The 22413-nt window shown below is 37.5% G+C and overlaps 2 protein-coding genes across 6 annotated transcripts in view; one reads left to right on the top strand and one right to left on the bottom strand.

Annotated features, from left to right (window-relative positions):
• Positions 1-22413, bottom strand: part of ANO3 (anoctamin 3) — a 210810-nt gene that overhangs the window by 12705 nt on the left and 175692 nt on the right. For all 4 annotated transcript variants that reach the window (XM_087743296.1, XM_087743305.1, XM_087743319.1 and 1 more), the window contains 5 exons: positions 21804-21900; positions 17080-17140; positions 1782-1864; positions 690-830; positions 168-332 (listed from right to left, as the gene is read on the bottom strand). In XM_087743296.1, coding sequence (XP_087599422.1) covers positions 168-332; positions 690-830; positions 1782-1864; positions 17080-17140; positions 21804-21900 — 547 coding nt within the window. The remainder of the gene's footprint in view (positions 1-167; positions 333-689; positions 831-1781; positions 1865-17079; positions 17141-21803; positions 21901-22413) is intronic.
• Positions 266-16255, top strand: MUC15 (mucin 15, cell surface associated). Of its 2 annotated transcripts, XR_015701274.1 has the most exons (7): positions 266-338; positions 5005-5175; positions 7091-7332; positions 11570-12286; positions 13128-13283; positions 14173-15660; positions 15810-16255. XR_015701274.1 is itself a non-coding variant. In XM_087743358.1 (6 exons), exons 4-6 carry the CDS (start codon positions 11608-11610, stop codon positions 14325-14327), a joined length of 990 nt encoding a protein of 329 aa, XP_087599484.1. In that variant the 5' UTR covers positions 266-338; positions 5005-5175; positions 7091-7332; positions 11570-11607; the 3' UTR covers positions 14328-16255. The 2 variants fall into 2 exon arrangements, 1 of the variants encoding a protein (XP_087599484.1); XM_087743358.1 differs by having other exon boundaries at positions 14173-16255.

The raw sequence follows: 22413 nt of genomic DNA, 5'->3' as shown, positions 1-22413 counted from the left end.
AAACATTGACAAACCTAGTATTAGAAAAGGAAAGACCCCTGAAAGCTTCAGGCACTGCTATATGAATAAGCAAGAACATGTATATATCTGATATACAGTAAACTCAGGTACCTTGTAAAAATTACTCTCTTAAATTAATCCCTCCTTTAAAAGAACAGAAGACTTACAACATTGAGTGACATGATGATCATAAAATTGATGCAGACTCCAGTGCCAGATGTTGCAAACTGCCAATACTTCTTGATGAAATACCACTTGAAAGAAGCAAACTGTTCCATAGCTACCAGACGATACACCACAACTGCAAACACTGCAGTCAGGACCAGTGAAATCTACAGGTAAGTATTTATGAAGAGATATTAAAACAAAATAAACCATATCTGAAATAATTTCCACTGAATTAATAAATCAACAAGTGTTTTAAAGATTGCCATTTGTTTTGGTGAGCAGATTTTGAGAGAACGAAAATACTAGATTGATGACTTAAAACATTTCTTTACTGTTCTTTTACAATATAACTATATTATATCTTTTAAAAGATCGATAAACAAGCAGTAAGACTGAGACAATCAGTTTTGCCTATATTATGTAAATCCACTGATCTTAATGAATGCACTCATGACTTGCATTACTATTTACATCAGAGTAAGATTAAAGGCTACAATAATTCCAGTATTATTAAACATTACCATGAAGAATATTCCTGAGACAGACACCATCAGTCGACTGAGCTTATCAGGGAAAGGTTGAAAAGGTTCAGGTTTTCCTGTAATGGGATTTACTCTTTCCACTTGGGAATATTTAGCTTCAAACTGGGGGCGCAGCTCTTCCTAGAATGACAGGGTAGATTCCATTTGTTGTACTACTAATTTCACTGAAGTATCAAAAACCAGACATATATGTGCTATAAAGTAGGAAACTTATACTGATACAAATTCTTTTTTATAATGCTCCAACTCAAATATCCAAATAATTTGCTCTTTTGGAAATCCTTGGAAGCAGTGCCAGAGACCAACAAAGAACAGAAACCATAAGAGCCTTCCCCACTATGTGAGGGTATTAAAAGGATTGTGGGTCATAATACTGACTTAAACATTAGTTTCTCTGCAGAAATAGATAAGAAAACTATAAATTAATGCCAGTTATGATGGCACTTTTTGTGATATGAAACGATTTATTAAAAGCCATCAGCTTGTATCTGCGCATCTATGGAAAGCTATAAAACAAGTAATGGTAAAGTCTCTACTGACTTAGACTGCAGTTAAATCACCAATATAGTTAAATTACAGCTATGTTCACTAGTGATTTATGAAGTAAAGTAATAAAATCATTTTATTATTGCTGATGCTGATAGCAGAATGTTAAAGGATAAGTTATGCCTCTCAGAAGGATATAAAATCTAGTTTCTGTCCCTTTGCTTGTCTTGGTCCCATTTTTAGGCAGGATTAGGAACTTCCAGTACAAGAAACCATAGAATTGAAAGGCATCTGTGCTGACATCAGTAGTAGCTCCTGTCCTCTGCACGAGCAGTATTTCCACTTAATTTTTCAAAGGATAGTTTTAATAAATGTAGAATTATATTTGGAATTATAATGCTAGTTGCAGAAGGCAAAATATCCTTGTATAGTCTCAAGTATACTTGTTTATTCTGCAACCAGTGTTATAAATACAAATATAATCTGAATGACAAATCCAAATTACTGGCATACAATATGCATTGATATTTACACTTAAATCGTGCTGATAGCAAGATTTACAGGTTTACTTCTGTTTAGTCTTACCTCTTCGTCTTCCCAGTCTATGAGGTCCCAGTCATAGGTTAATACAGCTCTCCGTCTTTTCCAAAACTCTAGGAAGACTGTAGCTGTGGAAATCATCAACTGCATTTTAATTATGGAAAAGAAAGAGAAAAGGCCATGCAGATCTCAAGAAAATTAGCACTACATAACATGATAACTGTCATTAGCCACTTTCTGGCGGTTTTTTTCCCCACAGAATTTGAAAACTGTAACTTCAGGATAATCACTGTTAAAATTGGAACACTATTTTACAATGTTCATCTAAGAATCATTTTTTTTTTGCTGTCTACTATATCTGTACAGAGATAGGTACCTGTCAATATGAGACACTGCCATCCCTTTTAGATCACCATTTTGCTTTTAATTTTATTCAAAACATACATGGTTTAAAATCTTGCCTTGAAGAAACAAGGACATGCATACACAATGGTATCTACTAATAAAGAGCTAAATTATGATCTAATTTCAAGTCAAGACAACCTCACCTCTTTCCCAGCTATACCAGCTTTATACTAGAGTAGCTTTATACTAGGTTTATACTAGAGTAGCTTTACTACTAAAATATTTCTCTAAACTATTATTTCTAATCTATGTGTGAGATCATAATCAGATTCTCCATGTATTTAGTGTTTTTGGTAGGTCCTATAAAAATAATTACAACCAATAAATAACTCCAAGTTTCCCAAACACTGTAGTTTGCCACTGAGGGTAATACACCTCGTTTTGGTGGGATTCCTGACAAAATGTGGGATTGTCCAATTGTTCCCTGGAAAATAGCGATTTCAAATAGGGAGTGAGAAAATTTGCTTCCTTCTGGCAAGCCAGCTGCTCAGAAGGAGGATTTCTAACTCAAACTGAATAGGATGGTCTCATATTCCTACTTTTTTCTATATTTCTGTATTACGTTTAACATCTCATTGGGTTTATATATATATTATATGTAGCTACCACCATTTTATACATTTTTTTATATATATATTATCCATATACTATATTAAAGCACAATGACTAGAAGGTAGCAGAAGTTCACCATACCACTACCCATAAATAACAGATGGCTGAATGAAAGGGACTTGTCCTTGAATATTATTTTTAGGTAGTACATTCTTCTATTCTTCCAAGCAAGGATCTCTTCTTCACCACAGATTTCATTTGAGTTTCAGATGCTCCTGACAAGAACAGCACACAGCTCTTCTATTTAAGCAGTTGTGGGGTTTGCACTTGAGCAATCTGAGGGTGAAACAACCTTTTCTCACTGTCACTGGAAGTGCTATCGCGACCAGTGCAGCGCGAGACTCAGAAATATTACACCTTGCAAAAGAAATCCCTTCCCAACATGCGAGGACTCAGGAGCAACATAAGCCTGTGCTATACACAAAACAAAAAATACTTTTCCTATGTGACCAAACAGGCAGGAGAAATACAACACATTCTGCAAAACACGGTGTGGGGTGTTCCTCTGCATGTCAGTCTGTGCTAGGAAGCACACCCAAGATATCCACTAGCCCTGTGCCAAAGGTGGTATGTCTGTAATGGCACAAATGAAATAATTTATTCAGTTACACTCAAAGGTAACAGAAATAAAGGAAGTGGCCCAGTTATCAGGAATAAAATAATGAATTTTAAATCCCACTGACTTAAAATACCTGAGTCAGAGAAACTGAAACCAAGCAATTGAATTAGTGGCTTTTTTTTTCCCCTGGTGCCATTATTGAAGAAAAGAATGAGGAAGGGTGGGCTATTGAAGTAGATGCGACTTTTTTAGACTGGGAAGTATTTTAGCTTGTGTAAATATCCATTGAAGTTTTGGAAATAAAATGAGGCAGTTGTGGTCTAGAAGTAATACTAGACTGTGGACAAATGGTGTCCTCAGTTGAATATACACTAATCTTACAATGCGATTTATTTCATTCTGTCTGTCCCCTAAGACTTGGGATAACTTGCTTATTCTTTAAATCGAGATCTGTCTCCAAGTTAGAGTTTTCAGTCTCTGGTATAGCATGAATAATAGGTTCTAATATTATAATAATAACAGTAACAATAATAATAAATTTGTCTTTTATGCTACTTATGTACACGAAGCATTTGTTAATGCAATGATCAAGAAAATTACCCATCTAGATGAAGCAGGTGAGGCCCAATCGTTAACTATACCTGCCAACTAAAGCACCTTTTCCAGACTCACCCGAGCTCTTAAAAAATGCTGCAATACTGTCTTTCACACAGTAGAATAAAATTCATGGTAATTTTGCTCTGCTATCAGGCTACTGAGAAAATAGTGTCAAAAGCTTTAAGTATATTAAAAAAAAAAAAATTGGAAAGACATTGGAAAGAAAGAATTCACAAAACTCCTCTTGTGGTGTAAACGTCTAGTTTAAATGACAGCGAAAAAACATCAGAATTTTGAAATTCAAGTATTTGTCCAGTTCTACAGAAAGCCTGGATCCTCCCTGGCTTGCCTTTATTTTACTCTCTCACGCTGCTAATGCCACCCCTCTCTGATTGCTCTCCATGCAAGCAAGCCCCTCCAGTCCCAGTTGCTAGGCACTTCTTACTGACTCATCTCTTAGCCTGATCTCCCAGCTCTGAAAATGCTAAGCCTTGACTTTTATCAATTACTTGTGTAGAAAAACAAGACATACAATAGATGACTAATCCAACCGTTTGAACACCAAGATGAGAACATTCATGTTCTAACATTGCTTTGACCTGGCAGAGTTTCTTTCTGCCTAATCCTGCTGCTCAAGAGTTCTGGATAATTTACAGTTTAGAGAGTCACACACAAGCCTCTGGCTTCCTACAGAAAACACTCTTTGGTGCCTCCCTTGCTTTTTCCAGGGCATGTTGCTTCCCATTTTATAGCTCCAATTGCCGTTCTGAATTTTAAATCCCACAATATATGGTGTACTTCCTTTTTTTGCCCAGCGTTTTGGTACAGACCCACTCATTTAGGGATTTGCTATTCAGTGCTCTGCAATACAGTCTGCAGTTCTGCCCACTGTACACTTCCAAAAGTTTCTTTCAATTCTTATTTAAGTTACCTTATGTTTACTGCCCTTACACTGCCAGTACTCATACTGATGAAGAACTAAAATCTCTAGGCATGTGCTTCACACAGTTCTTAAACTTTCATAAGACAAGTAGGGTGATGTTTGATGGTTAAGACAGACAGGAAAGATTAGTTGTGTGTTGATACAATCTTAAGTATAACAGAAGTTTGACATTGTCAAGAAGAAGAAATGATGAATGGTTGCTGTTAAATGCTATGGAAGGAAAGAAGAGAGCAGAGAAAGAAAGAAACCCGAACAAAACCAAGAACCCAGAGAACCCAAGACATGTCTTCTGAATCATAAGAGTCACTGTGTCAAAATGAACGGTAAGTTTATTTCCCTAAAAAAATATTGCAAAGTAGATTTTCAGTAAGGAGCTAGGGGACTGTCTCCACTGCCTCCCTGCGGAGTTTGGTCACGGCCAGCCAGGCCCCTTTTGAATATGCTGCTCAATTACTTCTTCACTTTTATTCAGTCAGACTCCTTTACCGCACAGCTAAGCAATAAAACCAGTCCTACAGATTTGGTACCACACCTACTAGTGAGACACACGCTTCAGAATTGAAACTGCTGCTTAATAAATACAGGGTATACCTGAATGACAGCTTAGTCTCATCTCCCACTCCTGGAGTACTCTGAACCACCTTACCTCCATGTGGCCACAGCTCCGAATCTGTTCACGCTCGGGCTCACTGCTGGAGGCTTTGCCTCCCAGGAACAGCGAGCTGGCACTCAGCGCCAGCATCCTGGCACCACGCGGCAGGTGCGTGACACTTGGCTAAGAACTGAGCCGCAAACAGAGCATCTTCCATTAGGCGTTAAGTCACTCAGGTAAACAGTTTTTACTTTTCCTAACAGATGAATGAAACTGCTCATAAATAAAAGACAGAGAGCATGCACCTTCCCAAGCCCCACGCTGAGGCCGAGGGCAGCACTAGAGTGGTATGACTTTCATACCACTGTAATAGGCACACTTTAACAGAATTGCAGCCTATATATTTAAGGTCTTGCTATTTTCAAATATTATGTATCTATTCAAATAACCTTTCTTCATTAAAGAAACTATCAGAAAGGCTTCTTAGCACCATAATGTGTGCATGCTGGTGTGAAGTATACTGTTGACCCTAGTATATCGCTTATCATTTGGTTAACGCTGCGTAAGATCCAAATTTGGACACAAATTAGCAGTGCTTGTTTTCGGCTCTCGTGGTCGATCTGTTAGATGCATGTCCACCCAGACACAGCAATAAATACGAGTTGGAAGCTTGTTGATACACACTGCAGCAAATGCTAGATTGCAAAGAAAACCAAACCCATAGCATCAGACTCTCCTCCCTCCTCTCACAGAACACCCCACCTCACACCACACAAATAATTTACTTTCCCAAAGGTGATACTAGAACGGGTAGAACTTGATCCATTTCACAGAAAACCTTCCACTTGTCCACTGCAGTATTTTCAAGAAAACACCACTAGTTGCTCCCATAGAAACACCTCCTGTATATGCCATATCCTCAACACTTATCTGGAGGATAAGTTATGAAATAATATTTGCACCTGATTCCGTAAAAATTTAAAGTGGGAACAGGTAACATCATCATAGCATTCCACTCAAACAATCACACAATACCGAAACATTTCTGAATCGCTCTTCACCACATACCAGCCTAGAATAAATATACATACAGAATTAAAGAATAAAATAAAAAAAAAAACAACCACAGGTTGACTATATCAGCATATTAAAAGTTATCTGTGATATGCCTGACTTCCTCATTCTTACTTTAAGCCAGTATTGTTTATATAAACCTAAAGTGAGGAGTAAGAGCTGTAACATTCAGATCCCTAGCTGGTTATGTATTCCAAAGTAAAAAATAACGACAACTGATAAATTCTGAAAATTTTGATTTAGATTGTTATCTTAAATTATTGCAATTGCAAACATATTTGGAGATAGGATCAGACCCATTTCTAGCAGCATGTTTTTCCTAACTCATTTTGCTGCTTTATTTCGTAGAAGACACGCCTTTTCCAGTTTTCATCTCACAAACTGCACCGTAGGAAACCCCGCGATAATAAAAAGCTATCTTTTGTTAAATTAATAGTTGCACAGTACACAGAACAATAGTTTCTATAGTTTACAGAAAACAGTCGCCCTTCTGAAATACTACTTCAAAGCCTTCCAAAAGATTAGGCAATAAGCACTACCTACCCACTTTACCATAAATACTGCAATTTCAGCGGACTCTGTGATGACAGAGCTTGACCACGACAGCAGCAGAGTCGGTCCGGCGAGTTCCCAGACGGGCAGCTGCGTCCCGCGAAGGGCTGCCCCACCTCACCTCACCTGTACAGCACGTTCCTGGCCGGTGTCACGCTGCCACATGTATTTTACCTGCGCTCCCCTCTTCCCACCAGAATAATTGCAGTCTGGGCCAGAGCAGTATTTCAACAGGTTCTTGCATATCTTGTAGAGCTCAAAGGTAAGTCTGAGGTGTTTTTAATGCTTATTAGTGGATCTGATTAATAATTGCAGTACTGTTTTATATAGTGGTCAGGAAAGCAATCAGTGGTGTTGTAGCCAAATTCAACTTAGAGTGTATTTCTGAGAAAATAATTGAAAAAAAAAAAACAAACCCACCCCATGCTGTGATTCAAACATTAAAGCAGAGAAGTATGCTTCCATAAACAATGACAGTATTTCACTCAAATTCATACTTTATTGGTTATTTATGGTCCTTATTTATAATCCTCTTTATAATTCACTGAAAATTTACAAATTATTTTCTCAGTACAAAAAATAAAATACACTTAAGCTTGAAAATTTAATGTTCATTGCTCATTAAATTTAGAAGTATCTCATCCTTGGAGAGCAATCTGAATTTTAGAGCAAAGAGCCACAGGAGCAAAAAGCCAATACATTTCTGGGACCATCATTTGCTATTATTTCTTTCTGAATTCTGGAAGATAAACTCTCTATATCTTGCTTTATATTTGTTCCATCTATTTTTCGATCACTGATGTAAAGGTAAAAATAATCTGCTTTATGAGGCTTAAAAAGCATAGTAAGTACGAAAGCTCTGCAAATAGGAACATGTTACTCCAGAACACAAGAAGTAAAGAAGTGCCATTAATAATTTGCTCGTCATGCCACTGTTACCACATAAATTACTTTCTAACCACTACTGTAAGGCAGGGAAATGGTGTAAGGTTCAATTTATTGACATGCAAAAGAATGTCCTTTGAATTTATAGTTCTGCAGTTTGTATTATCTACCCATAAGAAGCTGAAATGATTATTTTCTTGACAGTTGCAGAGGTTTTGCAGACATTACACCTACTGCTAGCAGGTGTGTTCAGGAAATACATGTTGTAATTACTCTACCATGCCAAAAATCTATTTTTAAATACTTAATATACCTCTGGATATACATTTATATGAAAATTGCCATAGAAGAATTTATTTTTTCCTCTGTGTTGCAGCAATATTGAGCACAAATCTGAGCAGTTTGAGTAGAACACAAAGCTAGATGCAATATCAATGCAACCTTCATGGTGAAGTCCACAGACCCAGGGGAGGTCGACTTGAATGGGACCAGGGCTTCACCCAGAATGCAGGTGTGCAGATGTATGTGTATGTACACTCGTAGCTTCATATTGAATACTGTCTGCTGTAAAGCAACTTTAATCTTTATTTGTAACAGAACGACAAGGATTTTTGTAGCCTTTTTTTAATATACTTCCATTAAAACAGAGAAGTCTGTGTGATACAGAACCACAGCCTCCTCAACATGGCCGTGCCTACATTAGCATTTTAATCCACATCAAGAGTGTGCTTTTAAAGTCTCCTGATCATCTCTGCTTGTTGCCCTTTTCCTTACACCACTGGGCACTCCAGTCAGTAAGCTAAGTGATGCGCTCCAGGAGTAGCCTAACATAGGCCAGCTCTTAACAGCTGCTCAGGCAAAGGGAAGAGGCTGTGGCAAGTTCAGAGCAAACCCTTCCAGAAACGTGTGAAGAGCGGGTATAAAGTCCTCAGCACCTCCACAGATCTCTTGCAACTGGGCTATACATTTTCCAGTATATATACAATCAGTGTATACTCAGGTTCACACTGGAGGGCCATTTTTAAGGGAAACTGCATTCACATCTTGGTGAATTCCTCGAATAGGGGCCATTACATCTCTTCATAAAGCCATACACTGAAGGAGAAATGTTAGCGTTCTCCTTTTTGGAGTTTTCTACCCAGCTGTGATAGGTCTCAGATGAAATTTGACTCCAGCAGCACAGAAACAAATGCAGAGTGCAAAATCCACTGAAGAAACATGGTGGTGACCATCCTATGTAAAAACCTCATTCTTCAAGCTAAAAAAAGGTAGAGCTAATCTAGGTAACTGAACTGCAGCCTAATCCCATACCAATGTTGTTTCTACTCCAGGCTATGCCTGCTGCACTGATTTCCACTGAGCTGGTACTGAGTAACGTGAATACCAGCGAATCAAAAAGCGAGACTTTTTTTTTCATTCATAATCTGTTCACGGCTTCCTTAAACGCTTACTTGCCCAGCTAATTTAAGGTTTGGGCTCTTCTGCAAGTTTTGGCTAATCTACAGCACTGCTGGTTTACTGCAATAGCACTATTTGCATATTAAGCTCTAGAGGCAACGAGTATCTTTGAAGAACTTCAATGTTTTTCTAAACTGTATGAACATTAATGTTGCACTAGAAAAAGAAGAGTTAATTATTACACACAAAAGGATTTCCAGGAAGCAGTTCATCACAGCCTGAGAAGGACAGTACACAACCTTCAAAGCAAGGCGGTTTCTTCTCTACGGTCCCCCATGAAGGAGATTAGAAAAGTAACCCAATCAGAAAAAATGACAAGGAATTTGTTCAGCAAGGATATTGACTCCTTTGTACACTGCTCTGCAAAGGAAAATTACAGTTAAAGGGAATTGAGCATAATTTCCCTACGTAGTTCAGTTACAGTGAAGGGATAATAAGCGATATGACCAAATCCACTTTGTTCACTAATATGACTATTAATACAAGAAAGGAAAGACCATGCCACTGAATTAAAACAATAATACTGTTAAAATGAAAGCATGTGTTTGAAAAGTTCTTAAAATACAAGTTTTTTTACCTTCACCTTTTTGCAGCTATTATTAGTACTACCAAATCAAACTCTAATATTCAGATTGCACAGCATTTCACAGTCATCTGAAGGCCTATAATTGAAATTGTAAGCATAATTGGAGCTGATAATTGAACTCCCATGGGGTTTTCTTTGGCTTGCTTGTTTGGGGTCAGAGTGGTTATCCTTGGTTTGACTGATCCTCAAGCAGAAGTTTCAGCTTTTCTTTTTTGCTAAGTATGTTACAATTTTTTTCAGAGCATAGCTCCTTCCTGCTGTATAACTGACCTTAATTTGGGAAATAAGCACCGCGAAGTGGAACATATGTTAATAAGCAGATTAAATGGCATTTTATAAATACACATGTGCTTCAAGTAATGGTACCACCTTCTAGCCACTAAACACAAAAAACACATAAGAACAGACCATAAAAGAAATAAGAATAAAGCCAAAATGTGATACAATGACATGATATTTAATTATCACCTACCCATTGATAAAACATTACCCATAGCTGACTGCTATCTACTGTTACTGTACGTGCACTTTCCGTTGCTCTGATGGTGTTACATACAAAGAAGCTAACCTGGGGAAAATGCACAATTAAATGATAAAAAAAATAACAAAAGAACAAAACCAAGCCAAAACAAAAGCAACCCCCAAAAAACCCACCCACAGGAAAAAGCACAAGACAATAGGAGGGGAGGCTGAATATGAAAGAAATAGTTACTTTTTTCAGTTGTACATCTCCTTTCTTCAGATGGTAAAGTACCCATGTACATGGACACCTAGTTAATTAATGATGCTGAAGATGTAACTTACCTATACTTTTTTTGTGCTGTCACATGAGAGGTTATGGGTGGGAGTTGAAAACTGCATGATCTCAGCCTGTCTGATACTTAGAAAAACACACGCCCCTGTCAAAACCCGATGGATATACTGAACAGCATACCTGCTACGATCAAGTGACTTCAAGATGAGTTTTTCTCATCCTTCTCGATCTAACATTTGAAAAATTAATGCATAATATACAGCTTCCAGTTTCCTATCAGAAAAGAAGCTTCCACAAAAATTCAGCGTCATCCATAATGCCTACACTGATTTAGTTTTCAATTTGCTCCTGGCAGCATTCATATGACACTCATTGCTCAGGGTCACAAAACATTATCCATCAACTTTCAGGGCTAATTGTAACAATTCTATTTCTTCGCAATGGAGCATAACTCTTTAGTATGCTCTTGGAGTTGCTCCCTGCCCAGAAAACATTGCCTCCAGCGTGCCATCCGAGTAGGTATCATTACCTCATTCTATAGCAAAGTGGTTTTGAATTATTCCCTTCTGAGTATGAGGCCTGTTTATAGAAACATGGAATTTTCTTGTGCAAAAACCTTTTGTTGATCATCAGTATTGTATTAGGTCGTTCTCTAAGTCATTAACACTCAGGAATGTAAAGTTTTCAGCACCAGCATGCGGTAAACTACTGAGACTTCTAGAGCACAATACCAGCTTTTTTACCAGCTTATTCAGTCTTAACTGAGTAGCTTTGTTTTGCAAAATGAAATAATAGACAAAAGTGAATTTCTTGCAGGTTCTCTATATAACAAAACAAACTTTGAAGTCAACACCATGCAACCCTCCTGTGGAATGATTTTCATTTTTCTGCTTGTAAGGCTGCAATGGAACAAAAGCAATACTGAGGGCAAAAAAGTAAATGAAACAATTAATGGAAATAGCTCAATTAGAGATAACAATCAGTCTACAGTGCAACCAACTTCACACAGATCCATTCTGCCTGTGACTGCTGCCATAAATCCTACCGTCAGCCATGCTGCACCAACAACTGCCAATGCCAAACAAAATGTAACGAAAAGAACAGAGATGAGCACTTGGCCAAACAGCACGCTCCCGAGGCCCACTGATGGCACCACTTTATCTTCAAATGTCACTATGGTATCAAAAGGTGGAATAAATAACTCTCCCACAAACTTCACCAGAATCCCAACATCTACAACAATGGGTGACTTTTCTGGAGTGACCAAAAGTGCTGCAGCTACTTCTACTTCCACAGTGACACCAGGTAACTCCACAGCCACCTACAGTACCCCTCCGGCTGCAGTGCTCCCCAGTGATAACTCTTCAATCAGCCCCATCGCGTTGTTCCCCACCGGCATCACTCTGACATCACCCATGGTGAAGCACAACAGTCCTACGCCAAACTTCAACCCCATGCAGCAGACAACAGAGCAGAATCATAATGTTAGCAACCCTTCTACTGCATCATCTAATGCAAAAGATGCCAATGAAGGTAAGTATCTAACTAAAGTCCAACTGGATTTAATAAAATTATAATGCTGAAATCAAACTTCTTTTCATTGAACAGGAGGCTTCATAAGATGTGTGAATTAATAGGTGACCTACTACAGACTAAAACTAAAACTCACCCCAAATAAAAAATATTTTTAAAAGTTATTTGCTGTTTACTTGTTTGCTTAACACTTTCAAGAGTGGGGGAACCTAATGACAGGTACCGCCCATTCACACTGCAGTGGACTTATAAAGCAGATGTGTAGAAAGAACATTTAAAATGTGTAACACATCAACTTAAGTTCAGAAACTTTTGTGACCAAAGATGACTTCTTAGAAATACTTCCAAAGGAATTACTCATTGTGCATTTAATTACCAAGTTGAATATGCGTGGGGAAACAATGGAGCATAAAACTGTCATGGTACTTTTCTATCCTGCTGCTCTGAATCAGGTCTTCAGGAGAAGAAAAGATTAGAAGACAGTAATTTTTTGCCATTACTTAGCTTTCAAGCTTTTAAGACAGGACTGAAAGGCTTATCCCTCATATGCAGCAGAGTACAGTTTGTACTAAGAACTGAAGGAGCATCAGACCTTCATGTTTCCCATCATAGTTCTAATAATTACAACATACCCGATTTTTAGATAACACGACTGAAAAGGAAAGGGGGTGGGAGAGCAAGTTCAGTTCCAAGAAAAACAGCCTGCAAAGTGTTTCAGATCCTTGCTGAAAAGTCTCACTCCCCAAAGCCCTCAGCTGCTATAAAGCGAGAGTGAAGTATCTGATCTTACAGATTTATTATTATCATTCAACTGTCTCTTCCTTCTTTCTTTCTCTCCTAGAGAAAACCAACAAAGGAGGAGTAATAGTTGGTGTCATTGTAGGAGCCATTCTGGGATCTATATTAATTGGTCTGATTGGATATTTTCTATGGGGTAAGAAAAGGTCTGAGTCATTTTCCCACAGACGGCTTTATGACGATACAAGGAGTGACCCCGGTAAGGAATAGCACAAGTGTTTTGCATAAGAACATTTTTTGTTTCTGTACAGAGCCATTTAAATAGTCTGGTCTTATTGAATTATTAGGAATTATATCATCAACTCCAGCCAAACTAGTTTTCAATTGACAGTACTTCATTATTTTTAAATTTTAGCTTAATCAATACTCCCCTTAACTCTATGTCTCCTCCTTACAAGTTATTTTTTAATCTCTGAAATATCAGGAACTATTGTATCTAGTATGAGTGAATCTGTTCATAGAATTGCGAGCGTGTTCAAAACTATAGTTCAAAAACTCTCCCAAACTTTGATGAACTGAAAAAGGCTAGACTCCTTACTCATCCAACTTCAATTACAGAATGAGGGATGAAGCTATATCTCTTTTTAGGAGTAAAAATATTTTTAAAAGGTTTAAAAAAAAGATTGCTTTTGTCTTTTCCATGAATATGTATAAACTTGTATTAAAGCGTAGTCACACTGTCTCCAAACATTTATATCGCATTCCTGGACTTTATTTTGAAATGTTTAAACAAAGACTGAGAGGCTAAACACACTTTTTTCTCATATAAAATCAAATCAAAATAAAACTCTGGCAATATGCCTTTTCTGGCTTAAATGCAAGAGCCGAAAGCTGCCAGAACATCAGATTAGGGACTAGCTTTGAAAGTTGACCACCCATGTAGTCCTGAACAGGTGTTACCAGGAGGACCCATGTTATCCTCATAAGATTGTGAATCAGGGCCATTATCGTTTGCTCCCCAATATGTAAGAAGGACATTAACTGGATTTAGCTGCGATGCGCTGCCTAACTAAACCGTGAGGTACCCGTCATATGGAGATAAGAATCTTTTAAATAATATATAAAAAATAATTACATTATTCTTTCAGTTCTCCACTTAGACAACTCACTTGGGCCATATGATATGAGTTTTGGACGTGCGTCAGATGACAAAGCAGCAGACAAGGCAGAGAAAGACAACGCAGGGTGCCCGTCCGATGGCATTCCTATGGCTGACATGACACCATCCCATCCTTCACCGTAATGTTGGCTTCAGATTATATTCCCACTTTTTACCTACACAGTTTCATTTTTTCCAAAATGACCTGGCAGCTGTTATCTTACAGCCATTACCATGTAAACAATGTTTTGGAAAGCAAGGGGAAAATCACAAGGTATGTTGATACGCAACAGGCAGGGCCCAGTAGCAGACCATCACTTTTCTACTTTATAATTTAATTATCAACTTACGGTTTTCCTGGAAGGATATTATACTTGCTTTCTTGGGAATAACAGACAAATAGCACCCAGATAAAATTATGCCTTGTGTAACTTTGGTCAAGAATGTAGACATTATAACAGAGCAAAATTTGACCAGGGTTGCACTGATACGTTAGCATCAATACAAAAAAATCTGAAGTTTAACTACCTTGAGGTGAAACTCTTCTGTCCAAATGTAATTCCTATCTGATAAATGACTCGGGGCAGTTTTTTCCCCCCTCTACATTTGTAGTTTCCTCAGTGAATATGACAAAAAGTATTAGATCTACTTGGATTACTCAGAGGTTGAAGTTTGCTGGGGAGAATGCAACTACTGAGTAACACAGACTACATTTAACCGTTGACTATGATGACAGAGGTAAAATCACTATCGAAGGGAAAAAAAAAGATGACAAGCTTCTGTTCCTCTGTCAAACTGATCTGTTGTTTGCATCGCAGGCTAGATCTGTAGAAATTATGTAAAAGGTTTTGGTACAGGTTAGATAGAAGAAATACTTATCTTAACATGAAATGACAAGGAAAGGTCTCTGCCTTGTATACAGATATCCTAAAAAGCAGGCTCCTGTTTTCTCCAGCTAAAGAGTAAAATTATGGCAGTATAATGCAAACAATTGCATAGTTTATCTGTTTGCAACTATCAGAAATGTCTAAATAGAAAGAAAGAACATGAAAAAGACATAGCTGTAAAGGCATAGAATAAACAAAATAAAGTGCAGAGAAACTAACTACTCACGTGGGACACATGCTTGTTACTATGACCCTGTTAAAATGCTTTATTTAGTGTGGAGGCTGTGGATCCCGTGGATGTAGTTATCTCCTTAACTGGGTGTGAATATTGCAATGAGTATATATGCGAGTAAATTACATGCATGCACACACCAGAGACAGAAACAATGGCAGTCACACTGCAGAGGAGTAGAACAGGTATTTGTTTCAAAGTTTAAAGAATTGAGTGCGTATGTGCAGCGTTGTCATTCTTACAGGGCTCAGTCATGAAAGCAGCACACTTCCCATCAAAACCAGAACCTGATTTCTAACACCGTACCCAGCGTGTTGGATAGCAGACTGAAAACCTGAGACATGTTCACCTGTGCTAGGTGAGAGTATCACTTTGCTGCTTGAAATTAAGAAAAATGTAATATTTAGCTTTCATCTTCCTTAGCACATATTACGCCATCTTTCCTGATAATGGTAAAGCAGTATCACACAGGCAAAATTCCTTCTTACACTTGAACCTTGGTTTCAGCTGCAAATTGAAAGAGCTCTCTCTAAGGAGAAGTGGAAGACAGAGGAAGAGATGATAAGAAACTGCCAGCACTGCCTAAACTGGTAACCATATAACCAAGTGCAATGTATTTTAGGAATTTATGAAACTAATTATTAGCAATTGCAAGGCTATAACAGCAAGATTAGGAGCCAATGAAGAAATATTACTGAGGCAAGCAATCAAAACATGCCGTCAGGTTATATTGTCTTAATTTTTAACAGTCTAATTATGATTTTTGTATGTATGTGCATGTGCTTATGTTGTCTATGTACCTCTTTGGTGTTTTGCTGTAGTTTGTGTATTGTTTTTGGTTTACCAGGCCATCCTCCAAAATTTGTGACATTTGTTCATCCTTCACTTTAAGTTACAATCATTAACGCTTATTCATACGTATTACGTAAATAAAGCTGTTGTGTGCCATTTGACTCTGTTTAAAATTATAAAACTCTGGCTTGCATTCAGACAGTTGTATGCATGTGAACTGGTGTTGTTTTCTCAGGGTTTACACAGACAAACATTTACATTGGTAAAATTAATTATCTCTTGTCCTAATACCAGTCTTTCCCTACTTTCCAGCAGCAAAATACTATGAGCTTCAGTGAAAGCTAATTCCATTAAACATTTCATGCTGGAACCATGACATCTGTCTTGTATGGCATTATTACACTGACCTTCAAAGAGAGGGAAGACTGTTCTAGGTAACTTCTTTTCTACAGTGGCCTCTCTGGATACCACCCTGCTCGGCTTTGTGCCCCATGACACGATGCGTGTTATGTCAGAGTGAACATAATGAGATATTCAGACTGAGAATTTGAATATAAATACTTAAATTGCTGTAAGCACTTATCATCAAATCTTTCCTATACTTCCCTCTAAATAGCTCCCACAAAAACATTCTCATTTATTCTATAAGAATTCTCTGTAAGACGTGATTTTTATATTGACCCCAGATCAGTAAAGTAACCTACATGTTTGCCTCTGAAAACACTTCTGCCTGCATGATATAAAATTCAGGCATAAAGACATTTAAGATGCTAAAGACAGTCATTACATTAACGATAAAAGATATTGTTTTCACCCTCTACTAGCACAGAAATTGAAGTTGATGAAAACAGGAAAAAAAATGTTTGTGTGAGAAAATCATAATCCTTCTTTAAATTTTATCAAGAGCTATAATCTCCCTTTACCCACTAATCATATAAAAGGGTCAGGTGAACTTAAAGTACAAAACAAATAAAAATGTACTTACCCCAAATTGCCATGAAAATAGCAAAGAAGACAGTCCCCCCGTTATCAAACAAATGTGTAACCTGAACAGAGAATAAATACATCAGGAACAAATAATATCGACACCCCATCTTTTGCCCCAAAGAATCCCAGAGTACAGAACTGGTGGCAGAAACTAAAAGCTAAGCATTCTAATAAGAAGTCCTACTTGCTTGTTTCTCCTACCAAGGTTTGTCCCGTTCTGTCTTTCTGTATAACCTGAACTCTGGTTTTGCAGACTGTCACTTCCTGTATCTCCAGTCTATTTGTTTCACAGACACTAAGAGCTGCTCTGTCAGGCTAAAAATTGCTCCAGACTTCTCATATGCTGGGTCAAATTTAACCTCAACATTTTCTATTTTAAGGTTTTTATAAGCTTAAATAACTTCTTCCTTTTCACTTTTCTTCCTCTGTATATTACTTAGTTAATGTCTCTTTTTGATTCCATTTTCTCCCAAGCTATCTTGCAATTCTTCTGCAGGTAAGAATAGTATATATTCCTTGTTATCCAGACATCTCAGCCTCTCAAATTGTTGACATATTCTCCTTCTTAAAAGGCTAGCGCCCCTAAACTCCAACAAGCATTAAATAAATTCTAAATACCACCCCCCCAAAACGTAATTCTAAACTGTGCACTTAATTTTTCCTCATGAATGCTCTCCTTTTTGTTGGATTTATCCCTTATCTTACTTTTTGTTATAAGATTTTTTGGGCAGAACAGATATTTTGCTGCAAAGTCCAAGGCTCACCAATAGAAAGTAAGTAAGAATTAGTGTTTGCATGCCTGTGGATCACTCTAAGCATCTGAGTGAGTGAATTTGATATCTCACTTATTATGAAAACATCACAATTTACATTACAAATGTCCAGAATTTCCAATAGTCAAGCCATAATATGAAACAGTATTTAGGAAGTTGAAATTAAGATCAATGTACTTTCAAATAGATTTAAGGTTGCCAATTTACAGCAATGTAATTTATCCAGGGATAATGGCCCTACATTTCTTCTAATGAGAGGTGATTTAAGATGTTGCTGAGCATTAGCAAGCAAAGCACAGGCTTCAAATTCCTATTCTAAAAAAAAGCAGAAATCATTATAAAATAATAGAGCAAACCAACCTATCATCAACAGGCATATAATAGAAAGAGAATCTGAAGAGAGAATAAAAAGAAATGAAAAAGTGCTGCAAATGGCTTTGACATGTATCGTCCTAAACCATCCAGAAAATTCATGGTGATTTCCCACTCTTTGAAATAAAAAGAGAATGTCTGGAAATAGAATATTCTTGAAAAGTCTTTACTTTCATTGGTATTGACGCTGTTGCTGACTTAAGGACCAATTTTTAAGCTTTTGTCATGAAAAGAAACCCATCCTTATGCCAATGGAAGGGTGCAGGTAACCAGATTCAGTTGAACAAAAGCAGTACAATAAACCTGATGAACATTTTCAGTTTTGAATGTAGATCTGTGTGAGGATGTGATTTTGGATATTCTGCTCAGTTAAGAGTGCATCTTTCCAAGGAAATACAAAATGAACCAACCAACCAACCAACCCTAACCCAAGCAGAATGAATGTTGCTAAAAGCAGAAAATATGTATCTGGCTCCTGATCTAGCTTTGTCTTTATAAAAAGTGTTTGGGCTAAAGTCAGCACCACACTCAGAATTCAGATTTGACCGTCTCAAAGGCTAAATGCGCAGTCTGAGACTCCGTGTTGACCAGAGGCCTCTAGGCAGAACTGAAATACAGTAGGACTGGGTGCTAGTCCATCAGCATACCTGACTGATGTTGTCATCATCATACAAGACTTCAGGCACTTCAAATCCACCCTGAATCAACACCCTGCCCTGGGGCCAAGAGCAAGGTACGCTGGGCACAGAACCAGCCCAGAAAGCCCTAGCGCACCACGCTAATCACCCACGGATCAAAGGGTCCATTTAATGCGGATGAGAATGACAGCCTGGGCATTCAGCAATTCAGATTACAACTCAGGTACTACATGCCTTTCCCTTAAATTATAAACTTCACTTCAGTGTGGTATTTTGAAATGGAAAAGAGGGAGGGGATGAAAAAAAAGAACAGTAACAAGAAGGAAAAAGGCATCTATTGTATTTTGTCTCCAGCTTTACAAAAAACTTGGCAGAAAAAATATTTGAAGTATATGATTTTTCCGGCATTAGTTTGTTCTGTCTGAAGAGCCCCTCTAAAGGGAAATTTGGCCGATATTTAATGAAAGAAACCTTGACAGCAGTTTTAATAATGTGAAATGTGAGCACAAGGCCTTATATAAATGAGGCAGGTCCCACAACCTAAGCAGGTCTGGGGACATAAACTTCACTTAAAGGAATTCACTTTTGCTAATTAACTCAATGCTTGTGTACTCGTATACAACGAGCTATTTGAAGGAATAAGGATTAAAACACTTATTCCAGAATAAGGGTGCCGGTGCCCAGAACGAATCAGGAACAGCTTCCCTTGTAGATCAGCTCTTTGGTTGTGTGCAAGGAAGACAGAGAAATGAGTTATGTTCCCACAACAAGAAAACCAGAGGGCAATGCTGAAGCTCCATCTCAGGAACAAGAAACAAGGAGGAAATGGCATTCTTTTCCCAGAGAGCAGATCTGATGCTTTTTTACATACATTAGTTCCACTTACTTATATTACTAACAGTGCTTCAGAAAGTACAAAGGAACATTTGATTTGAAATCAGACTGTAGTTTTCTAACATTACAGATTGTTTTCATTCACTAATTTTGGTGCAGACACAGTGGAAGTGCTGGCACATGTTTGGATATGTGCTGCTCAACTCAAGCAACACGATGGCACCCAGCAGGATCAAAACCCCTGCTGGAAACCAGACGTTTCCTAGCAAGAGGGTAACAAGTGAAGCTGCAGTGAACTCTTCTTTAAAGACAACACAGTGAGTGAAGGCATTACAGTTATAACCTCAGAGTTATAAAAAGCCTCATTGAGCTTTTTTTTTTTTTCTTCTCCTTTTTGATTGCCATTTGAGCGGCCAGATGGTAATCCTATTCCTTCCCAAAGACAAGTCTCTCTCTTCCCCCACTTGGAGGAGATCCAGAACAGACAAATCCTGAAAGGAGACAGTTTTTGGTTGTTTTCTGTGTGGCAATCTAAGGTTGATGAGTTTTTCAGAGCAAAAGCATTGGGAGGAAAAGTTGGGAGCTTACATGAATTTCCATAATATTTGCAGACATCAGAAAAGGGGGCCTGCGAAGATGGGATACGAGTGGTTACGGCATGTCTTCCCTGGTTGTCACCTGATTTTGTTTCAAGGGGACTGGTTTAAAAAAATATGTGAAAGTATGGATGGACTGCCACATTTTTTCTGCCGCAACAAATTATTCACAATGTGACATTAGATGTGAAATTTGCATGATTTAAGCAAAGGATATCAGTGTAAATATAAGTGAGAGACAAAACCTGCTTCTTATTAACTGGGGATATTAAAATAACAGGACCTAAAGTTGAAGGGATGCCACAATGCCAAATGTATTGATTTCCTGTTAAACTGCAATGGACTGCTGAAGAGGTACTTCTCATCTTCTAAAGAGAGGCATTTCTCAGATGGGTTGTATAGTTTGCATAATATTATTTCAATTAAGAAAGCTCTTATCTTCAGTACACATTTTAAAAACATAAGAAATTAGGAAAAAGAAAGTTATGAAAAAATCTCATGGAGCCATTTTATGCTATAAAGTTAGAGCATAGCATTTAAAAACAAAAACCAGTTTTGCCTTAAGCATGACATTTTCAATAGTATTTATTGTTGTTGTTACAAAACAACTTTTTCATTTTTTTATTTTGGCATTACAAAATAGAAAATTCAATTTGTAAAATCTAAATATAAACCATTTTTATAAATGTCAAATGTTTTTAGAATTTTCCTTCACAGATAGATTTGAAATGTTGAATTTTACGCAAAAAAGGTTGAGTTTTACTCAACATTGGTCCTAACTATACCAAATTTCAAAATCTAACACAAAATTGACTTTCACTTTCACATTGCTGCAGTGTTGTTGTAATGCCATGGCCCAGAGACAATCACAATCACATTTTATAAATATAGGCTTCTGAGCAGGATTTATCCTATGGGCTAAAGAATTCCAAGGAAAATGCCAAGGCTGCTTTTCCAGCATTATGAACATACCACACATCAAAATATATCGTTCACTTGAAAACACTGCACATATACAGAAGTGCTTGTGATTATTTAAGTTTGAAGAATAGTTTCTTGTAGCAAAATACTTAGTTGTGTAAAATCTTTGCCTTAGTTTGACAAAAAAGCACATCACAGGCACATTATGCTAGAGAATTCCTTTAGGAGGAGCAGAAATTCAATTACAAAGTAAGCAAGGGAAACAGAGTAAGAGGTCAATTATAGGGGAATGTAGGAAAAACCTTCCAAGAAAAGTTTTGTTACTCAGGGGACATTATAAATTGATGAAAAAAAAAAAAAAGAATTTAGGAAGGAAATGCTCACAGAAAGTAAATCAAATTTTAGAATGATCTCTGATCGTTTCAGAGCATTCCCTTATTAGAAACATGAATTAGAAAGGCTGGAAAAAACCTGCGTAGAGAAACAACATGTTTTGCAGGAATCTTTGCTGAAACAAGGGCAGCCATTACACAATGAAAGTGGATCTTTAGACAAAAATCATCTTGATAGCAATAAGACAATAATTACCTTGGCGTATATGCAGCTTTCATTGAGTTTTTGTAGTGTGCAATTGCGTTCACACATAGGGCACATGACGGTTTCATTTGCCTCGCAGATCTCTTTGCTTTAGTATAAGACAGGAAAATAAAGGTTATAAAAAGCCTTTTAGCATTCTTAAGATTTTCTGAGATTATGCCATTTGTGGTCTCTATTTGTTAACAGTATGCCTACACCACAAAACTGGCTCAATAAAACAAATTAAAAGTGAATGTTTGGCATGAAAAGCCTAATCCCAAATCAGTAACCTTAAAACTATGGGCCCTAGAGTTGTACGCAATATTTTCAGGCATCATGCCATACTACTTACACTTGTGAATATCCCATTCTCTCCCAAATATCACAAACAGAAGAACAAAACATTGTTCTCTACCTGCCAATCCATTTACTGCATATTTATCTAAGCAACGTAGAAGATACCAAATGTTAAGAGTATGGACATCACTGGTATAACCACACTGATTTCAATCAACTTATCCCAGTTTACATCAGCTGAAGGTTTGTTCCACAGGATGATCGCAGGCACACTTAGATCAATTGCTCACTGGGTAAAAACTCACTGACAGGGCTTTATGGCAGT

The sequence above is a fragment of the Nipponia nippon genome, unplaced genomic scaffold (assembly GCF_047370975.1).
Source record: "Nipponia nippon isolate SJK-2023a ecotype South Korea unplaced genomic scaffold, ASM4737097v1 scaffold_10, whole genome shotgun sequence".
Lineage (NCBI taxonomy): Eukaryota > Metazoa > Chordata > Aves > Pelecaniformes > Threskiornithidae > Nipponia > Nipponia nippon.
This window is presented reverse-complemented; position numbering and strand designations above follow the sequence as displayed.

Coding starts and splice junctions, on each gene's coding strand:
- MUC15 (XM_087743358.1), top strand. CDS start 11,608: ATGCAACCCTCCTGTGGAATGATTTTCATTTTTCTGCTTGTAAGGCTG. Junction 12,287..13,127: donor TGCAAAAGATGCCAATGAAG/GTAAGTATCTAA, acceptor TTTCTCTCCTAG/AGAAAACCAACAAAGGAGGA. Junction 13,284..14,172: donor CGATACAAGGAGTGACCCCG/GTAAGGAATAGC, acceptor TTATTCTTTCAG/TTCTCCACTTAGACAACTCA.